General features: G+C 35.4%; 3 protein-coding genes across 6 annotated transcripts; 2 read left to right on the top strand and 1 right to left on the bottom strand.

Moving 5' to 3' along the window:
- The first annotated feature begins 142 nt into the window (after positions 1 to 142).
- LOC129787235 (sodium-independent sulfate anion transporter-like) lies at positions 143 to 19,319 on the top strand. 4 transcript variants are annotated; one of them, XM_055822645.1, is made up of 7 exons: positions 143 to 160; positions 15,558 to 15,707; positions 15,993 to 16,119; positions 17,273 to 17,813; positions 17,874 to 18,510; positions 18,579 to 18,724; positions 18,793 to 19,319. In XM_055822645.1, exons 2-7 carry the CDS (start codon positions 15,572 to 15,574, stop codon positions 19,144 to 19,146), a joined length of 1,941 nt encoding a protein of 646 aa, XP_055678620.1. In that variant the 5' UTR covers positions 143 to 160; positions 15,558 to 15,571; the 3' UTR covers positions 19,147 to 19,319. The 4 variants fall into 4 exon arrangements, with proteins under 4 accessions (XP_055678620.1, XP_055678617.1, XP_055678618.1 ...); XM_055822642.1 differs by lacking the exon at positions 143 to 160 and adding an exon at positions 3,802 to 3,958 and having other exon boundaries at positions 15,561 to 15,707; XM_055822643.1 differs by lacking the exon at positions 143 to 160 and adding an exon at positions 3,802 to 3,958.
- Positions 19,320 to 19,661: 342 nt separating this feature from the next.
- LOC129787238 (histone RNA hairpin-binding protein-like) lies at positions 19,662 to 20,710 on the top strand. The gene has a single exon (XM_055822647.1). It carries the CDS (start codon positions 19,858 to 19,860, stop codon positions 20,611 to 20,613), a length of 756 nt encoding a protein of 251 aa, XP_055678622.1. The 5' UTR covers positions 19,662 to 19,857; the 3' UTR covers positions 20,614 to 20,710.
- Positions 20,653 to 21,640, bottom strand: LOC129787237 (uncharacterized). Its single transcript, XM_055822646.1, has 3 exons — positions 21,499 to 21,640; positions 21,154 to 21,436; positions 20,653 to 21,091 (listed from the first exon to the last, which is right to left on the bottom strand). Exons 1-3 carry the CDS (start codon positions 21,585 to 21,587, stop codon positions 20,669 to 20,671), a joined length of 795 nt encoding a protein of 264 aa, XP_055678621.1. The 5' UTR covers positions 21,588 to 21,640; the 3' UTR covers positions 20,653 to 20,668.
- Positions 21,641 to 21,648: the final 8 nt, after the last annotated feature.

Here is a 21,648-nt window from a genome sequence, read left to right as displayed (position 1 = left end):
GCAGCAGCGAGTGACGGCATTGAGCGACCAGAGAGCAACACACACACACACTCACACCAACAGGGCCTGCATCGCATAGCGAGCCTGACACGCTGAGCAGGATGCGGCGAAGAGATGCATGCACCAAATGCATGAAAATAAATGAGAAGGAAAATAGCAAGTATTTTCTCTTGGTAGGAGAGTGGTATTCTCCGATTAATTATAATTGATGTACATATATGCCAAAATTTAACCCTGAAAAGCGCTTTTCAACCCCCTGTTATTCTCTTAATGTTGAATTTTATGTTTATATGTAAACATGTGTTAGTCGATTAAGAGAATTTAATAACGAGATTTCCTTACAGCTATTAATGGAATAAAATTTAAAAACAAAAGAAAGAAAGGTTTATTTATTCCTGATTTTGAGATAGTTGCAGTTGTAAGATGGTGTGGGAAATCATATTCTAGATGGAACCCGATTGAAAAAAAGGGGTTTTGAGTTGCACAAGAATTATAAGGAACCAATGTGTTGAAATTTTCAGGAAAATTTTTAAAAGTTGAAAAAAAAAATGAAAATTTCAAACGTTATATAATTATTGGTTGAATTCTTATGCAACGTAAAATAAATTGCAAGTTTCCTTTCAGTCGCGTATTGAACAGAAATTTCATTGGACAGTAATTTTCTTGAAAGAATATGTATTGAAATTTTCCATGAAAAAGAAAATGGATTGAAATTTTCTAGAATGGAAAATGAGTTAAAACTTTCAAGCAATGAAAATGAAAGTTTCAAGTAAATGAAATTAATTGAAATTTTCTGAAAATGATGTGAAATTGTCATGTAATGAAAATAAAATTGAATTTTCATGAAGGTGAAATTTTCATGACGTTGAAAATAGAAGGAAATTTCTGTGAAGATGAAAATTTAATAAAATTCTAAAGTAGTTGAAATAGGAATAAATATTAGAATTTTTATTAAAAGAAATTGAAGGGACTTGAAATTTTCAATAGCGATGGGAACTCAAATAGGAGTAATGGATGGCTCAAAGGAAGAGTTGAGCAAGTTGAACGGATTCTAAGGAATTGTTCAGGGGATCAACTGGGACTCCTCTTAAAAAAAAAAGGGGGAAGAGTTGAGGAATTTGAGGAATTTGGTCGTTTGAGAACAGGTTAAGAGTAGTATTTCTCTTCGGAATAGGTTTACTAAAACATTGGATACCTGGGCGAAAGGAAGTTCTCTGAGGTTATAGTTTCGCATAGTAAGGTATCAGGAGAAGAGAAGTGTGCCTGTGCATATGGAAGAGCGATTCACTCTGTTTATGTGATCAGTAGTAATACTGTGATAAACTAGCTCTTCAAACATCCATAGAACCATTATGATGTAGCAAGGTATCAACTTGATGTCCCAATAGATATGGTAGAATGGATGAATAGGAATGTAGGTCTGGGCGATCAATGGACGCATTGTAAGCTAGACAAGACATTCAGGTCATGCAACCAGTTAATACTAAAGACAACATTCATGAGTCTTCGTTGATTAGATGATATAGAGATTCATGAGTCTGTGAGTAAATGATACTGGTGTAGATAAAGCATGACGAGGTTTTCGCGGAGAGGCATCATGCTTGCATGGTGGGCCTGTTACGTTGAAAACCTGAAATGTCGTATTGATTAACATCAATCCAAGGGCAAGGTCCAAGGTTCTTGATAGTCATACGGCGAATGGTTTCTCGGAGACACTAGTCTCTATGGAACGAGCTTACGGTTCCTGGAACTGGGTAAGCTAAGTCTAGACATATGTTCCATGAGAAACAAGTAACATGGCGAAAGCTGTGTTGAGAGAACCTTCTGTAGGTTCATGGGTGTGATGATTTTGTGTCATGTGCACTGGCGTACTAAATCAAACAGAACCCTTGTGTACTTGGACTACCAGGTACGGTTCCATTAGGAACAATTTGATATATTCTTCTAGTTGTCTATAGAGTTGTTGTCCACTGTGCCGGGCTTGCACTCTAGAACACATGAACCCAGTTGTTATCGCATTCCTTGCGAAGTATACTGGTCGGAAGAGGTTCCACTGGAACATTTTGATATGATCTTCAGTTTGTGCAAAGAGTTGTTGTCTAATACAGACTTGTACTCTATACAAAGGACCGCAGTTGTTATCGCATTCATTGCGAAGTATACTGGTCGAAGATCACGGGAAAATTCGGTCAATCTGTCTTGCTTTTCCTAGCTTGTGCCGAGGACGTCACAAAAGTCAGGAATGGCCGAATGTAGTACCGCTGGTACTAACTGTCATGGTATAGGACAGATTGGCTTATGTGTGTGGGGTTGGCGGGAGTCTTAAGGTGACTCTCTCTCCCAACCACCCTAGTACGGTTGGCTCAGTTACTCGTGGGCCATGGGGTCGTACGGACGGACCCACCCCATAAGTCTGAATCGTAGTACCTGGCTATGACAATTGGCACCTCATTGTCAGGTATTTTACACTATTACGTGAGACTAAAATATATTGTCTTTTTGAAGAAAAAAAATATTCATTCAGTGCCCAATAAAATTTTCAAGGTTAAGAACTTTGTAAGATAATTTTCATTTAATCGATTTAAAAGAACCTCAATTAAATGTGACTAATTTAATATTTTTCAATAATTCTGATTTTTGTCTCTGTTTCAGTTTACAAAAGTCTAGATATTGCAGTGGAGGCGCCTGGTTATTACACTAAAAACATCATTTTAAGTAGTTTAAGACCAGGCGCCTCCATTGCAAGGTCTAGCCTTTATTGAACTGATGGAGACGCCTGGTAGTTTTTTACATTCAGTTATTTATTTAATTAAAGAAATACTACCAGACGTCTCCATTTCCGTTCAGAATATACTACTATCATTGCAATGGAGGCGCCAGGTCATACAAAAAACTTCTCAAACTTTTTATTTTCCCAATTTTTTGAAAGTCAAGCAACATTCTAATCATTCAAACAGCGAAAAAAGTTTAATGATTAATTTTTCTTTAAATGGAATCAATCTCAAGAAATCCCGTACCCCAACCACCCCTAAAAAAACCTCCCATAATTGCCCCATTTCTCCTTGAAAATGTTTTCTATTCACTTTTCGTTCATAAAAGAAATTATCTTTAATGGCATAAATAAAACTTTAAAGCCTTTTACAGCATTGTTTGTAAGGAGCCAAGGTTACATATTCAAGATGAAAAGCCATGGTTATGCTTTTCATATAGCTATATAGCAAAATCAAAGCCTTAAACGCAAGAACACAAGAACCTCAAATGGAGAAATAAATCAGAATGGTCGTAACTCACAAATATTGCTTCAAAGCGCGTGGACAAATGTGCGGGAAATCGAATCAAATAATGGATCTTCATGAACTCCACTAAATTGAAATGACTCTCAAATCTAATATGAAATGCGTGCCAAAAATCATCCCAAAACATTTTTCTAATTCAATTCCAAAAGCCTCCAATTCTGCTGTCTTCTAAATTGTCTCAATTGGATGGCGTGTTGTGTGAAAAATTGCTCCACTTGTGTGGGGAATTATTTGAAATTTTGCAAACTAATGTAAAATATGCTCTGCGATGATGTTTTTCCAGTGAAAATCTACCTGAAAATGCAGTGGCATAAATGTTGGGGGTTTTGACGAAAATTCCGGGCACACGGGGTGGGAGGTGTATACCCATACTACATGGGGAATTCCCATAAGTCTACACGAACCCCTCCTAAATGCCAAAACACACAACACAGAGCTCAACACTCTTCAGACTCACCGTCGTGAATTCCTCCACCATAAGCAGCGAGGCTCTCAGTCCAAGTCGCGACTCTCGTGCTTCAGTTGCTGATAAAAGCCCGAGAAAGCAACACGGATGCTTCCAAGTGCTCTCCGGTCTTTTATAAGAGTTTTGTGAATTAAAAAAAATCATAAAAGTGCCTTTTAGACAAAAAAAAGTTTAAGTGTTACAGAAACAGAAACAGGTGTGTTCTCAATTTAAATTCTTTTCGCAATAATTCACTTGTTGCACTCGTTTTTATTCTACCTCCCGCAGAGTTTTGAGAAAAAGTTGCTAAAAATCGTGGTTAATTTAATATAATAATTCTGCATATGAGATCAAATGAGAATCAGTGTGGGTTTGAGGTTGCAAAAGAAGGTGATTTTGTGGTAAAAATATCAAGGAAATTGGGACAGATTTTATGCTTCCCTTCGAAGCTTTTTTCCCATCGTTAAGCATGAAGAATTTTCAGTGTGTTCGACATAATTTGTTGTAAAAAAAAGCGATGCGTTTTAGTTCATAGTTTTTATGCGATTTTCTAGAGCGCAATAGAGATTATGGCAAATCATAGATTAAAGATTAAGATAAGGATAATCGTGATTTAGGAATTATTTTTAAATCAATTGTGATTTTTTTTTATTTTTTGAAAAGATTTTTGTATTTTTCAGGAAAATTTATATTAAAATTTTTGTTTAGATAGAATTGTGTGAAATGAACATATTTTTAATGCAAAATTTGACTTTAGAACTTTTATATTACGATAATATGCAAAATAAAAAGAATCTTACAAACTTTGATTTTTTACGATTTTTAGAAAAGTCTTTAACTTATACAAGAAATCTCCCCAAAGAACTATACCAAACTGTAAAATTTATTCCCGAATCATTAATAATTTTAAAGTTATTTTTATTTACAACTATTTGCAACTTAGAAAAGTAAGGGAAGCTAGATCTTGGCTAGATCTAAAAGTATAGATTTTAAAAACTCGTAAAAGTTCCTTTAAATTCAGGATTTAGGAAAAATCGTCAAAGATAAAATTCTATTTCAAAAAAATCTGTTAATTAAAAGGGTTTTTTAAACCAAAATTGTGGGTATTCGAAATAAGAAATTTTATTTCCTAGAATTTTTAGCATTTATGGGCTAAGTAAACGACCCCAGTTTAAAGCGTCGATACCTCAATATTTCAGCGTTTAATTTTATAAGTAACTTCTTAGAATTAACAATTTCATATAATTTATTTAATTAAATAAAAAAGATTTTAAAGTATAATATTAAGTAATAGAAATTCTCAGAAAATTCTTTAAGATGTTAAAAAAAAAAGAAAATTATGCAATAGAACTAGTGCAAATTCAAGTCGAGTAGAAGAACCTTTGCTCCCATAAACTACAGTGAGATATTCTTTCATATAAAATTCAATGGGAAGCACATGATTTCATTAGTGCAAATGGAATGTGGAGAATTTGTGTAAATATTGGGGTGCAATGGACAAACACCTTAATCATCATTTTTCATTTTATTTTTATTTTCACCCGCAAATCACATGCTTTTCCTCATTAACTGCCGATGAAATAAATATTTGCAAATACTCCGGCAATCGTATAGTCTACTCTACAAACAAACTTCTGGGCAAAACCGGGAAAGACGGTCACTGTATTTATGTGAAAAGTCACATGGAATGTTTCTTTTTATTGCCCCTGTAAAGGTGGGAAATTGTGTCTCTTAGAATGCAAAAATTTTCCACACCACTTTAGCGCGCGTCACGGTGTGTGCAGTCTGCACTGAAAATCCCATACAGTAGCTCACTTATGTGGGTAAAAAAAATGTGCCGTGCAATGTGCAGAACGTCTTGGGAATTTGTGTGTCGTCCACCGGAAATGGTGACAACTTTTCCAGCACGCAGCTCTACAAAAAAAAAGTGTTGAGAAAATTTCTCAAGAGCATTTGATTGCTACTTCCGAGTTTCCGCACCATCCAGACCACCGACCCCGCTGCGCTCGAAAAAAAAGAGCACACAAGCAGTTTCCAATTAACTGATCGCCACAGCGTAATTTGCAAATTTGCACTTTTGCCTCAATGAGAGCAGTTTCAGTGCAAAGAAATTCAGCAATTTCACCTTGAAAGGCTTGTCGCGAAAATGGTATTAAGGACACGGTTGACAACTCTGGGTGTCTGTCGATCCAAGCATCTTTCGCAGTACTTCCGCTGATCACTTTTTCTGTGATTTATACTTTGTGGTTGATCGAAGAGAAAAAAAAACACTCGAAAGCAAAGCGCCAAAAAACTTGCACCGCATGTAGAAAAAGTCGATTAACTTTTCATTGCCAAGGTGAGTTGAGAAACGCAAAGGCGAAGGCACTTTGGGTAGATTGAAGATAAAGATAAAAAAAAAGTTTGTCACGGATGTTTTCCAAGAAGGTGAATTTTATTATTAATGGAAAGATTTCCATGAATTTTATGCGAAAAGACAAACAAGAAGACACAAATTGTTTCAGAGAATAAAAAGAGAAAAAAATAGATAAAGTTATGAAGGAAAATTTTTAAATTCAATGATAAGAATAGGATGTACATACTTAAGATAAAAAACTTTAAAGAAAAAAACTCAGAGAAAACAATAAATCGCCTATTTGTAAATCTGAGAACTACGAAAAAAAATCGAAGCATCGCTAGATAAGTTTAAGTTGTTTTTGTGTTGTTATTTTGACTACTCAAACAATAAATCCTTATCGCTAATTTATTTGTTAATTTCTTAAACGTGGAGTAATTAGACCTTAATGCTTGTAAACAACGCTTCATTAAATAATTACTTTATTGCTGGCATTAAAAACGGTTCTTAGACTTTTTCCTTACATTTTGTGTACCTACCAAAGAAAGATGAAAAACTGACTCATTATGACTAATAGTACTACGATACAGTGTAGTAGTTTTTCTGCGGTTTTTATAAAGTTCTTTTTTTATTCTATGACTCAATTAGCAGCAATAACGCCACTTCCGGAATTTCAACAAGCATAATTTTTGCCGGTTTTACTATTTGTCTTGTTAGGAGATAGACAACCTATTTTATACACGCTATTCTCTACAAAAACTTTGTGAAATTAGGTTAAATTAGTCAGTATCTAGCTTTTTCCAAACTGTTTAACCGTGAGAAAATTTCTTATACAAAATCACTTTAAAATAAAAAAAAAAACATCTTAAAAGTTTCTTAAGATCTCTCATCTAGGTTCAAAAGATGCTGCAACTCTGATGTAATAGAGAAAAAAAGCACCGGTTTAATGTCACCCCGTTCTAAATCTAATCCAGCAATTAAATGCGTGTAAATTATGAAAATTTATAGGAGGAAAATGTATAATTTACTTTAACTCCATAAAGCTCCATATTTTATTTAATCATGCACACTAAATGTATATAAAAAAAGCTCCACTTTGCAAATCAGTTGATGTGAATCAGAAGCATAAAATTTTGCTGATGAGCTTGGTTTATTTGTTTATACTGAAAGCAATATGCTTTGTACCCAAATGTTTATTCTCACTTTGCGGCAAAGCAAAACATCACAAAAATAGTCAACATCAGCAAAAATGAAAGAATTTTGTAATCCAACTCAATTACAATTTCACGGAACACATGGAGCTATATTTTTGCGAAAGAGATAATTGAGTCTAGTCGAATGGGAAATGATTAAATTTTATATAGAGGGGTGGAAGTATTTAATTTTGCATGAAGCATTTCGAAATTTCAATTGATTTTTTTTGAGATTTTAACTTTGAACTATTTATTTCTTTGACTAGGTGTTGAAGTCTTGAATTTTAAAGCTGCGGCGATTAAAATGGAATTCCATTGATGCTTAACGTGATTCAATTGACTGCTTCCGTTTTGAATTAAAATATATAAAAATTTTATCCCAAAAATATTCAGAAAAGAAAGATGTCCTTGCTAAACTAGCGCCACCTGTTGCATAAATTGAATGCAATCTTAAGACATAATGTCTTAAGGCCACATTACCGGTGACAAATGACAAAATACGGCACTTTTACATCCATTAAACATATTTTTCTAATTAAAACTCAATAACAATTTCAAATATAAATCATAAGTCATTTAACTCGTTTATCGAATCAACACACACCGGAAAATTTCCACAAGACCCTCCCGTTTAGTCAGAAAGGTATGTTAAAAATGAAAACTTGTCCACTTTTCATGGAAATTCACTCATATATTGCATTTTATTGCCACTGGGTCGCCTTTTAGTGTGCTGCCTGTGGAGTTGGGTGCAACATGTGACGCGTCTAGCGTGCTCGTGAGCGTGTGATCAAATGCACAGCATTGAACTTGACATCCAAGTCTCACGACTGCATAGTACTTTTTTAGAGAACTATACGAGTTGATTTCATTTATACAAATTTATTTCACCGCAGCAATTAATTGCCTATCCTTGGAGCGTTTTTTGCTCGACAATTTGCTCTGGTTTTTTTCTTCATTCATCAAAATTACACCACACGCACTGAGAGTTCAAAAAACCCTCCCATGGACCTCTCGTATACTCAGAAAGATCGACGCGTGAGTACCTTCACTCTCTGTTTTGCATGATAAGGAAATGATTGTAATAAATTTTGTGCACCTGTAGGAAGGTGAATTTCTTCTATTGACCACTTGGACGTCTTGCAAATGGCCTAATTTAAATAGGTCGTTCTGTGATAAATTTTTAACTTTCACAAAAAAAAACGAGTCATGCAAATCACGACGTAGCCTCGGTGGGAAAGTCGTCAGGATTAAGCATTGCAAAACCTTCACCTAATAAAGAAAAATTAAATGGCGAGGAAAAGCACATTTTGTTTAAAAAAAATGTGTCCTCAATTTTTGCTTAGCTTAAAGTTCTCTTTTCATTTGCATACACTCAGAGAAAATACTCCAATCACTTCTTGAGCCTTTACGCAGCATTGAAATGAGGGTGAATCTAAGCCAAGGATTAAAGTGTTCGTGAACTTTCCAGGCAGAGAAAATTCCAAGAAAAGGTTGCCAAATAGTCATGACACTTCGGGAAACAATGGGATTCCGTAGAATTTACAGCTCACAAGCTCACGTGAGCTGTAAAAAAAAGAAGAGATAAGACAAATCTTGGGGGCAATTCAGAATTTGAGAACAAGAGAACACGGAAATTCTTGAGACATTTCATTGACTGAAAGCTTTAACTTCCAAATATTAGCGCTCCTCGACCTATTTCCTTGTTTATTTCCTGTTTTTCTTGATAAAAAAAAATATTCATATATTTGGCGTTCTTATCTTCTTACCATGCAAATACTATTCAAAGAAGTTCTAAGGCTTCTTGGTGTTGAGATTTGCAAATTTTTAGGGCAACACGAAGGTTAATATTTTTGTAAGTTTATGAGATAAAATTTTAATGGTTAATTTTAATTAAATTCAATCAAATAAAATGAATAAGAGCAAATATTTTAATTTATTTCTGTGACAAAGTCATAAAAATATTGCAATAAACTGCAAGTATTTTAATTAACTTAAAAGACCCAAAAGAACGTGATTTTTCTAGAGTAAATTAAATAGATCATTCTGAGAAGACCTTCAGAAAAAATTGAATTTGTTGAGAAATTTAAAACAAATCTATTTTTAAATATTAATTATCTGATAATTGTTTTTATTACAACAGAACGTGGTAAAATTTACTTACATTTCGTCAATAAATTTCTTAATTCTAATTTAGATTTTTTTAGAAATCCAATGTCCCGGTCGTAAAATTCTTTATTCAGTTGAGGGAAAGATTTTCGACTGTGCAAACTTATGTCAAAATTGTTCGGAATTCAGTTTTTTCAAAAATGTTTTTTTGAAGAAGAAAATAAACATTTTTAAAACGTCGCTGAATGCAAACAATTCCATTTTAATCATCCCCCGTTCACCGAATTCCGAACAATTTTGATATTCTTTATTCAATTGTATTTTTGGAAATAAAAAAAAATCAATTTTTTTAAGAAATGGAATAAAAAATTAAACAAATACTCACCTTCTTGGTTAACCCTCTCCACCCGTATCTTCAGCAAATTTCCGTCCATTTTTGATTCATTGATGCCCAGCATATTAACGTATTCGTTCTTTCTCTTCAAAAAAATTTTAATTTCAGAATTCAATGTGTTAATACCACGAAACATTTGAGCTGCTTCCATTTTTCTTCCATTTGATGTTTTTCCCTTCAATATGATTGTCAAAAGAATGAATTTTGAGTTTTCTTGAGATCCCTTTTATTAGGTTTTAAATTCACATTAAGTGAATTTCAAGAGTTTAGAAATCTATGTAAAGTTCTATAGAACTTAGCATAGTATATTTCCCAACCCTTGATTTTATTTTGTTTTCAAAACAAGAACAGGATGAACAATCATTTTCAATTTTAATAGTAAAAAAAACTCGGAAGATTTTTAAAAAAAAAAAGTTAATTAATTTAATTAAAAAAATTTAAAAATCAAAAAATTTATTTTATTTAAAAAATATTAATTTTCAAACTTTTTTAAGGCTTCTTCCTATCTTAATCAACAATTATAAAGCTTTGCATGATCAGTTAAGCAATGTTCTTTTTCTTCAGAACTTCGGACAGATATTGATATAAGAACCATTTCCTAGATTCCATAGAGCTCCATGGACTCCCTTCGTACAGACATTTCAAACATTTCAAAGCTTTAAGAATTTAGGCTTTACAAAAAATCATCGCGAAATATTCAAAATGATTTAATTCTTTCTATAACAACGTCTTAATTTTTCCGAGTGCATCGAAGCTATTTGATATTACATATAGCGTTATAAGAATCACGTGAATTATGCAACTTATCGCAAGTATAAGTAACAATTCTGAGAAAAAGAGAGTTTCTTTAGTAGAAATCAACACAATCTATATTCACGGTTGACTTGAAACCAAAAAGATTGATTGTGCGGTCCTCCCTCTAACAAGTCTTCCTCGACTGATATTGAATTCCTCTACTGTGCTGTGCAGGAAGTAATTTCATTTTATCATTGCTCCACCAAATTCAATATTGCATGTGCGCGACGAGCAATAAATTCAGAATTGTATGATTTGTTGTCCTCAAGGAGACTGGTGGTCAATTTGTTTTTTTTTTGTAGATACCTACATCTCAATGTCGAGGAAATTCAATGAAAAAATACCACACCGAAATACTTATGGGGCTATAGACGGCAAAAATTTCACGAAACGAGTTCGAGAGTAGAAAATGCAATTAAAATTTCAAAATGACGACCTGTGCGTCAGCATGCCCGCGTGGTCAGTAAAGCATTAAATTCACGGTGATTTCTTTATAGTTGGAGGTGTCCGATTACACCGCAAAAACGCAAATCACACATTTCCATTTGAAATTCTTATTTTAGTTGAAGTAATTGCGTATAAATGTGGATCTTATTTGGTCAGCTTCAAGTGAGAGGTTTTATCGGTTTTAAATGCAGCAGGGTTTTCTATCTGAGTCACCCACACCTGGCTTCAATGCGTGTCCCCACAGAGTTCGATGGGCAATCCCCAGAACTTTATATTTATTTGTAGCACTTCACTCGATCTCCTTTCATTATGTCCAACCGCATTTTATTGAACAAAAAACAGATAATTTTATTCTCTACTAAGCTTACAAATGAGCTGCGAAATATTTCCCACATTGCGAAACACAAAAAAAAATTGACAATGTAAATATTTGGCATACAAATTGTGCATAAAAATACCGAGAAACACGTGATAATTTGTGTTAATTGATACATGTAGGAATGATAATAAAAATTCACAAATATTTCTCATTTTTCTTTATCTTTTCTTTTGCAAAACAGAAATCATTCCGGGGCAATTCATTCACGTTTTTTTTCTGAGCTTATCTCGCACAGGTAATTTCGACAAAATTCTAGCAATTTCGGATCACCTTCAATTTATTCTAACTGATTCTTAGCACAAAAAAAGAGAATAATATTTGCACACTTTGTTGCCAATGTGGTAAAGAAATATATTTTTGTCTATATGCTTCTCTTTCAGCACTTGAAGAAAAGATTACAAGGCTATCGATTAGATTTAATGGACAATTAGATTCATATTAGACGATTACGTTTTTATGATTTTTTTCTTTAATTTTTTTTCGTACTAAGCTAGAATGACTTAAGATCTTTCATTTGACACCACGATTACTAAAGTTGAACAAATAGAAAAGGAGATATGGATGAAAAATCATTTAAATGCGAAAAAACAAGATGGCGTCGTTTTTAGACGCTTCTTTTCTATAGTTATAATTTTTAAATTCGAGCGTTTACTATATTTTAATCGAAGTTTTACTAAAAGATACTCTAATCGTTTGAACTAAAAAAAATCCTATTTGTTAAAGCTTTCAGGCTTAAACTAGTCAGAGTTGCGAAAATTAAATATTTTTGTTAAGAAAAATATCAAAAAATAAAAAAAAAAACGTTAAAGTTTAAAGCCAAGACAAGCCTTTAAAATATTTCATATTTTTTATTTTAAATCACAATTTATTTTCTCCATGATTCTCTCTCAAAAGCTCCTATTCGCGCAAATTAATAATATTCAAAACATTTCTAAATATCTGTCTGCAGCGAGGGAGTGCTCAAAAAAAGTTGCAAATTTTGCCACTCATGGGCTTTTCCAGCTGTTTTAGCAACTCTAAGCTGATAATTTTTTGTGCAACTTTCGCACATGTTTAGTTTGAGAGTAGTTTGCATTTTTCATGCAAAATCACTGGAGGCACCTCTTTGCAGAAGCAAGTCTTTGTTGATGTGAGATGATAAATCAATTTCAATGGCCATTTCTTCGGTGTGCGGAGGACTGGTTTTTTGGCCATGTGAGCATTTTTGCAATTTCACTGGCAAACCCAAAAGAGTGTGTTATTCAAAATGGAATGGAGGCTGAAGCACATCCACTTAAATAGCAATTTAGGGGAATGGTCGATGACCCATTAATGTTTTGCAGTGAATGGCATTTGCAAAAAGTCACTGATATTGTAAACCTTTGGGAAAAAGAAAGGTCTCTTAAAATTAGGGCGTAAAGAGAAAACCTAGCATTTTTAGCTTGATTTAGGATTTTATTTGTATTTTCAATAATAGAAAATAGACTCGGATTCTTAACTGGTGTTTCTAGTTAACTTTTTGAGTATAAGTGGAGGCGCCGGGTAGTACCTGGCGTCTCCATCTCAATGCGAGACTCAAGACTCAGGTGCGTAATATGCAAAAAGATTTTCTTTATGCTTTAAGGCGTGAGAAAAGCTAAAAAATATATTTTTATGTTATTTTTTAAATTTAAAATGGAGGCGCCGGGTAGTTCCTTATAATTACATTTTCATTTTTGAAGCTAGAAAGATTTTTCTCACGCCTAAATACTTAAAAGCAGATATTCTCTATTTCTTTCCGGACTACTTCAGCTAAATTTTAATTTAAGAAATCGTAAATACATATAGAAAACTTCCAAAATAATAGATTGATAAGCCCGAAAAACCTTCAAAATAACACAAAACGTCATTCAACGAGAGCTTCTTTTCACACAAAAAAAAACCTTTATTGAATTGTAATGAATTGATAATTTATAGGGGAACGTGGCCCTTCCTAAAAATTTCCCCAACATACAAAAATATCTTAAGATCTTCATCATAAATCTGTAAAAGAACTTCATAGCATTCCCAAAAAAACCTTAAGAATCTCTCAACTTTTAAGCTAGCTAAGCTTATTTTAGCCCACAAAATTCTATGACATGGCGAATTTTAATCTTTTGGGCGCTGCCTTTGGGCTTTACTTTTTTGCCCTCATGGCACATAACTTGTTCTGAGAATCATTCAAAAAAACCAGTATATCTCAGCTCTCTTTTGGCTCAAAATTCTTGTGTGTGGGATTCTTTAAGTAGCGATGGGTTTCGCGATCACATGACTGGCATCATCTCTCGCATCACGTGCTTGTTTTCATCGTTCTTGTGTCGCTTAATTATTGGAAAATCCTTGTGTGTGCGCAACTCTCTTACTCTCAATAACGCTTTTATATTATTCTCAACACTCATGTACATAAATATATATATTCCTTTACTTGGGAGCACATTGCGCTTAAATATTGCCTTAATTCATGTCATATGACTCTCCTTTTAATATTTTATGATTGTATGATGATTTAATTTGCCATCTCTCTCTCCTCGTTGATTTGTGTTGTCACAGCAAACAAATTGACTCTGTAGCATTGTCTTGAGAGAGAGAAAAAAGGGGGTGGTGGGCTGTAAACATAGCGAGGGGTGGAAGAAGACGTGCGGTGTTGAAATAAAACTTGAAGAAGAACTTCTCTTCTAATTTCTTTTGGGTGCGCATGCTACATATAAAGACAGAGGCCACGCGCCAAATTCAGTGATGATGAATGGAGCACCAACAACTTGTTGACAAATTAGCACTTTAAATCATATTTTTTTACATTTATTTGCACAGCATGGGGAGAGATATTTCGGGATGATAAAATGAAAGCAAATTTGCGATCATCTGGAGCAAATTGGAGTGAAAACAAACACAATTTTCCAGCACTTGTCGCTATTTAATTAACACGAGCAATTAGATTAAATAAAGTTGAACTCTTTAGCATGGAATGGAGTGCCTGATCTCGCACGCGTCACAATTGAGTGGGAAAATTGCTGGGTGATTTTGCAGAAGTAATTAAAAACAAACAGTAGTGCACAAGACGTAATGAATTGTAATTGCTTATCATGGGAATGAAAATTTAATTTTACATTAAACACCATGCGATTACAAACTATCAAATCACTCTTTTTTAGTTCTTTGAAAGAATGTTTGATCATCTTTCAGCGGAGAATTTTCCAGATTTTCTTGTTAGAATTTTTTTATATTAATTAATTCATGTTGTGTGTGCTCTTCTTGAACTCGGCCTTGTTGAAGAAGCTGGTAAAGTAGGTAAAAATCATCTTGAAGCTCTTGGAGGGAATCTATTGCGTTGTTATCAATTAAAATTATTAAAATTATTAAAATTTATAATTTCTTCACAATTTTTAACGTAAGATCTGCTATTATTTTGCTCTGGAAAATTCTATGAGGCGATTCTTTAAAGAATTGAAGCTTATTTCTTCATGAATTTCGTAATTTCTTTTAAAGTTATGCAGGGAAATAATTTTTATGAATATTTTATATGATACAGAAATTTTTATAAGCTGGATAAATCGTCATAAAGATACTCGTGACTATGAGATAACGCAAGTTAATTCAAATGTTAATTCAATATTTAAATGCAAGATTATCATATGACCAGGCGTCTCCACTGATTATTAGTCCTTTGAATAATTTTTCAATGAAACTAAAACGATCACGGAGATGCTTGAGTGATAACTAATCTTTTAAATAAGTTTATACGATAAATCTGTCAAATTAAAACAATTTTCTTTTATTGATCATGATTTTCCCTGATTCATCTTACAATTTTTGAGAATTTCACCCCAGAAAATCCTTTATTTTTTAAATTTATTTTTAAATCTTAATAATTAAAAATCTCCCCATTCTATCATGTTCTTAAATTTTCTTTAAAAGACATTTTTAATTTATATATAATTATGTAAAACAACATAATGTATATAATTACATATTAATTGTAACATTCCACAAATTCTTTACCGCAAAATACCTCATTATCTAATATTGTTCCTACAAATTGGTGCTGAAAGTGAAACAAATTGATTCTCATTGCATTTCAAATGCGAAAAATTAGCAAAATTAATGTTTTACTTTTAATGCCGATTAATAACTTCCACGTGCAGTTTATTAAATGATTTCTTTTTCAATCAGCAGATCATCTCAGGATGAAGCCACACAATCAATTTAGCGGGGAGAATGGATCGTATGTTAATGAGGCCCTCGACAGTAGCACCCTAGATGTGAGAATTCCAACAGAAGGGGAACCCCATGGAGGTCTCAAAGGCTCCAACGAGTTCATCCGTGAGTAACCTTTCCCAACACGAGGCTTGGATGTGTAAAAGTGTCGCAAACTCACCTGTCGCTGATTTATAAATCAATTCAATCAATTCATTTATTTATAAAAATGTTGAGCCCCATTAGCACGATCAGGCGAGACAAATCGCCAGCACAATGGGGCGTTTATTGCATACGGATCCGTGACAGTGAATTTGCTGGCCTTGAGCTATGGTGGGAAACCCTCCCATTCCACCCACAAGCAATAAATCAGAGCTCACCTATTCTTTTATTCTCTTTTTATTCAAACAGTAACGGACAGCAAAGAGCAGAAACGTAGCCTGGAGGATGTTAAAATGTGGTGCCGGAGGCGAGCCACGAGTGCTCTTTCACGGAAGGTTCTCTACAAGAGACTTCCCATTCTCGCCTGGCTACCAAAGTGAGTTTCTTGCATAATTTCTCAATTTTCCAGACCTACCTTATTTCATTTTTTTTACGTGACAATGTTGTTTTGTGTGAGAAAATGCCAATTCTTGAGAAATTGGACCGATCCGACCTTGCTTTGCTTGATTTAGTTTTCTTCACACCCTTTACAAAGTTTTTAATTGAAATTTATTATTTAAAAGAGTAAAGGAAATTAAATAGTTTTGCACAATTTTAATTATTTTAATTATAAAAGAAACATTTTGATTCAAAAAAGCAATTAAAGGGTCGATTTTTTTAAATAATTTAATTGCTTTTCTTGAAATTCATGCAAAATAAAGTTTTTTTAGCATTCTGTGTAAAAGAATTGTAAGATGAAAGAGTTCTAAAAAATTAATACTACTTTTATGACTTTTTAATGCTGAGATACATTTGGCAGTTAAAAGCGATATTTTGCGTTTCAAAAAAAAGAAAAGACAATAATTTCCACATTCAGTCATTTGATTCAGACAAAAAGTAGCGTTATAAAATTTAACAGTTCTAAAAATTTAGAGTGGGCCTGGGGTGCAGTGGATAGAGCGCTTGAGTGCGCATCCAAAGGTCGCCGGTTCGAACACAGAACCCGGCAACGCGCCCCATCCGCCAACGTGCAATTAGATCACGTTGACCGGTTGGATCAGGAGATTGATACACTCCTATCCGTAAAATGGCCCACACGTGGTAGTATATAGCAAGGCCGCCCACTACTTCTCCGCAAGGAGAACAACAACATCACATAGGGCGGCCGGCCCTGTTCCTATATGGGACGTAGCGCCAAAATATTAAATTATTATTATTATTATTAAAAAATTTAGTACTACTTTTTTTGTCTTCATAACAGAGATATCAGAATACATTTACTATATAAAAAAAATATTATATTTTGCGATTGGAAGACTTAAAAAGCAAATTATCCCTTTCGGTCGATTTTGTGAAAAAGTAGGAATTAGTACAACTAAATAAGAATTTTAGAACATAAAGCCGTCTCTACAAGATCCTAAGATTTTCCAATTCTAAAAAAATTGAACTATAAACTAGACAGTAAAAAAGAAAAGATTTTGTCCAAAATTTACTCATAACTTTTTTAATAACATAATAAGAAAATCTAAAGTGAAAAATCTTTATTTTAGATATAATTCAAATGACGCCATGGGCGATATCGTTGCGGGTATCACAGTGGGTCTTACTGTGATCCCTCAGGCACTAGCCTATGCTGGCATTGCTGGCCTCCCTGCTGCCTATGGGCTGTACGGTTCATTCCTCGGGTGCTTCCTGTACATCTTCCTGGGTAGCTGCAAAGATGTTCCAATGGGACCATCAGCCATATCTTCTCTGCTGACCTTCCAAGCTGCAGATGGAGTCTGGCAAAAGGCTGTACTCCTCACATTCATCACGGGGATTATTGAACTCCTAATGGGAATTTTTGGGCTGGGCTTCCTTGTGGACTTTGTCTCTGGTCCTGTATCTTCTGGATTCACATCTGCGGTGGCCCTCATTATTGCCACGTCTCAAGTTAAGGATATCCTTGGAATTAATGCCAAGGGTAGTACATTCATCTCCACATGGAGGAGTATTTTTACAGAAGTCCAAAATACTAGACCATGGGACACCGTTCTTGGAATTACCTGCATTGCTGTGCTCCTTATTATGAAGATCTTGGCCACGATCAAGGTGAGATCAGAGGAATCTAACTAATTCTTGCAATCTAGCTAATCAGTTTCTTTTTAACAGATCGGCCCTGCTGATGAGGAGCTCAAGTCTTCTAGACATAAAATCATCAATAAAACTCTCTGGCTTGTAGGAACAGCCCGCAATGCAATTCTCGTGATCATCTGTGGAGCAATAGGTTACTCTTTTCAGTCATCTGTGGTTCCATTCCGGTTGATTGGTGAAGTTCCAGCTGGTTTACCCACATTCCAAGCTCCTCCTTTCTCCATTCCTGGCAATGAAACCCTCGAGATCCCAGATCAGTCCTTCCTAGACATGGTATCAGATATGGGATCAGGCTTAATTGTTGTCCCCCTAATCGCCCTGATGGAAACCATTGCGATCTGCAAGGCTTTTGCAAATGGAAAACCTGTTGATGCTACACAGGAATTGCTTGCGATCGGCGTTGGAAATATCGCCAATTCCTTCGTTCAGGGCTTCCCAGGAACTGGTAGCTTGTCGAGATCTGCTGTATTCAATGCGAGCGGAGTTAGGACACCAATGGCTAACATCTACACATCCCTGCTGGTGATCTTTGCACTGCAGTTCTTTACTCCCTACTTCTACTACATCCCTAAAGCTACCTTAGCGGCTGTGATCATCGCCGCTGTGATCTTCATGGTTGAAGTTAAAGTGGTCAAGCCAATGTGGAGGACTAAAAGTGAGTACATTTGAGGAGGATTCTTTGAGAAGATCAGGAGTTTATATTTCCTGTAAATTTTTCCACAGAAAGCGATCTCATTCCTGGCCTTGGGACCTTTATTGCGTGCCTTGCTTTGCCCCTTGAAATGGGTATTCTTCTAGGAGTCGGTCTAAACATGGTCTTCATCCTTTACCACGCAGCTAGGCCTAAGATTTCAGTAGAATCCCTAGTGGTAAGTTTCAGACAACCCTGTTCTTACCAGAAAGAAGTTTTTTTTTAACAAAATTATGTATTTTTCAGAGCCCTGGAGGAATTCCGTATATAATCATAACGCCTGATCGTTGCCTGATCTTCCCATCTGTGGACTACGTACGAAACCTCGTGACAAAACACTCAAGAAAACAGAATCTCCCAATTGTAATTGACTGCTCCCACGTCTACGGGGCAGACTACACAGCAGCCACTGTGGTATCCCTTCTAACCCAGGACTTTGCAGCCAGGAAGCAACCACTGTACTTCTACAATCTCAAACCAAGCGTCTGCAGTGTCTTCGAGGGCCTTTCTCCGGTTGATTTTGTCGTGTACTACCGCGAAGAGAAGATTGACGAACTCCTAAGGGACTACAAGCTAAAGTCCGTAATAGCAGGAGTATAGCCTTAACAAATGGTCTTCAAAAAACAATTTATATTTACTTAAAATTGTCAGTTAGCGTAGACATATTGAAGCAGTATTTTTTGATAAAGTATTTTCTTCTCAAATAACTTTTAGTAAGTGGTAATGCATTTTGAAAATATATTTTACGAATTTTTATTAAAGTATTATGAATTTGAGTGAATTGTTTTATTGAATGGATTGTTTTTTCGCAGTGGAGAAAGCAGAAATTTTTGATTTTTCAGCCTTTTTGTAAGCTCCATTTTGAAACTTCAAAATGTCGCATTATTTTCACTTTTTCCGCAACAAACGAATGGGTAATTATTGAATTTTCCTTCCTCAATCAGCGTCAGTTCATGCTCCTCAATTAAAACACATTTTAAAGCATTGATTATGTAGTTTTTATTTCACAATTTTCTTCTTAAAATACTTTTTCCGTTAAAAAAATCAACGCCATGACAGTTTTCTGTGAATTTCACAAAACATCGAATTTCGCCGTGAGCCCAAACCCGCGAAGAAGGTCAATTTGGCGCGAGAGTTTGTTTACAGTTGCAATCCTTGCACTTTGTGTGTTGTCTGTGTCATCCGGGGAAGGATTTTCCTGATTTTCCAACAAATCTGACGTACAATTAAACGTTTTGGTGCTTCTGTCCATTCCGCGAATCCACGCAACGTCCGTGGATTGATTGGAAAGTTTTTATTTATTTTGACAAAATGCAAACAGAGGACATGTCTCTGGATTCAGCCTCGTGGGAATCCCTGTCTCCGGGGGCAAAGGAGCGAAAGAAGGCCCTGCTGGAGAAATCGTGGGTTGAGATGTTTGAGGAGGAGGAGAATGCAATGAATGCATCATTGAATGCAGAACGAACTGTGGAGGAGGGAGAAATTTTGGATGACACAAAAGAAGCTGCTGCCACGGCTGAATGTCCCGATGAGGACATTCTGGACATTGATGGGGAATCACAAGATCTCCCCGAAGAGGTGCGAGATATTGAAATTGACTTCATTGAGCGGAAGAATGAGGAGAAATTCGAGAAACTCGTCAAGGAAGAAAAGATCCGGACGCCGTTCAAGAGGCGTTTATCCGGGGAATCCGTGTCAGAGGAATCTGGGGAGAGTGAAACAAAGCGAATGAAGGAACAGCGTGTTCGTTCATCGAGCACCAGCTCCGGAAGTACAAACAATTCCGGAAGTGCCAAAACGAAGGAATTTGAGACTGATCCGGATGTACTGATGCGACGTCAGAAGCAAATTGACTTCGGGAAGAATACCATTGGGTATGATAACTATGTCAATCAAGTGCCAAGGGAGGAACGCAAAGCCACGGATCCCAATACGCCAAGGAAGAATATCAAGTACAGCCGTCGAGCGTGGGATGGATTGATAAAGCAATGGCGGAAGCAACTACACGCATGGGATCCAGATTCTGGGAAGCGGAAGGATGAGAGTACAGACACCAAGGAAGCCTGAGGCACAACCAAACGACCATAGAATAATTTTACAACAAAAAACTGTAATCTTAAATTTATTTCTCCACCTGAAGGCATTGAATTTGTTTGAGAATCTCTGTTAGTTTTTCATTTTGACGCTTCTCCATCTCATTTAGTCGCTCGTCAATCCTCCTGGTCAGCTTCTCTTCCATTTGCTGCAATCTCTGGTCGAGAAAGCTTTTGAGATCTTCTTTTGGCTGTGTCGTCGTCTGTGCTGAGCCTGAAGGGAAACTTTCAGGAAAAGCTCCGGGAATCATTTTTCCAGCGCCTCCCATGGCTTTCTGGAGGAAATCTTTGCATTTCAGGGCATTTTCCGATAGTTCTATTCCAGTTCCTTTCAGTAGGTTCTCCACTCCTGAGAAATCCATCATTGTTGGAGGATTCATGGTATTCTTCAGGCGTTCCACAGCATTGATGAAGATCCCGAAGATTACAATGGTACTGTCTTGAGGAATGAGCTGCAAAAATAACCCAGAATTAAAATTTTCTGAATAACTAGTCAAGAAATCCCAGAATTTACTTTAATTGTGACCAAGGACTCTCCTTTATCGAACCGTATATCATATCTGTAAACATCCAGCTCGTTGATCTCACTGTAAACTGCCCCAGTGATTGTTTCCCGGTACACTGAGGAAATCCCCGTGAAGATCTCAGCTCTTTTGCAGTACGAAACAGCAAAGCTGATGGAGACAATGAGATCATTTACACAGCGAATGTTGAGACTACACTGATCCTCATCTCCAGCACGTTCCAGGACAATTGTACGAGCCTCATCCACGATGTCTGTTGGGAATTCCGGAAGTCTAGAAAGAAATCACGAGATTGATTCATTAGGGTGTCAGGAAATTGCTTTCTTCTTCAGTACTCTGTGGTCTTCCCGTCCAGATAAGCAATATTTATCACATCTTGCAGATTGCCATCCAGGAGATGCCAGTGAGTTGTGATTTCCAGCATTTTCAGGCTTTCCGGCAAGGTAAATGTGGAATGGTTATATGGAAAGTTTGTGGAAACTTCA

The sequence above is a fragment of the Lutzomyia longipalpis genome, chromosome 1, assembly GCF_024334085.1.
Source record: "Lutzomyia longipalpis isolate SR_M1_2022 chromosome 1, ASM2433408v1".
In the NCBI taxonomy this organism is placed as follows: domain Eukaryota; kingdom Metazoa; phylum Arthropoda; class Insecta; order Diptera; family Psychodidae; genus Lutzomyia; species Lutzomyia longipalpis.
This window is presented reverse-complemented; position numbering and strand designations above follow the sequence as displayed.

What these genes read in the sequence shown, in the direction of transcription:
- LOC129787238 (XM_055822647.1), top strand. Translation starts at nt 19,858, where the DNA reads ATGCAAACAGAGGACATGTCTCTGGATTCAGCCTCGTGGGAATCCCTG.
- LOC129787237 (XM_055822646.1), bottom strand. Translation starts at nt 21,587, where the DNA reads ATGCTGGAAATCACAACTCACTGGCATCTCCTGGATGGCAATCTGCAA. An exon ending in CTGGACGGGAAGACCACAGA is followed by an intron (nt 21,437 to 21,498) that starts GTACTGAAGAAG and finishes ATTTCTTTCTAG; the next exon opens with ACTTCCGGAATTCCCAACAG. An exon ending in AGTCCTTGGTCACAATTAAA is followed by an intron (nt 21,092 to 21,153) that starts GTAAATTCTGGG and finishes TTATTTTTGCAG; the next exon opens with CTCATTCCTCAAGACAGTAC.
- LOC129787235 (XM_055822645.1), top strand. Translation starts at nt 15,572, where the DNA reads ATGAAGCCACACAATCAATTTAGCGGGGAGAATGGATCGTATGTTAAT. An exon ending in AGGCTCCAACGAGTTCATCC is followed by an intron (nt 15,708 to 15,992) that starts GTGAGTAACCTT and finishes TTATTCAAACAG; the next exon opens with TAACGGACAGCAAAGAGCAG. An exon ending in GCCAATGTGGAGGACTAAAA is followed by an intron (nt 18,511 to 18,578) that starts GTGAGTACATTT and finishes ATTTTTCCACAG; the next exon opens with AAAGCGATCTCATTCCTGGC.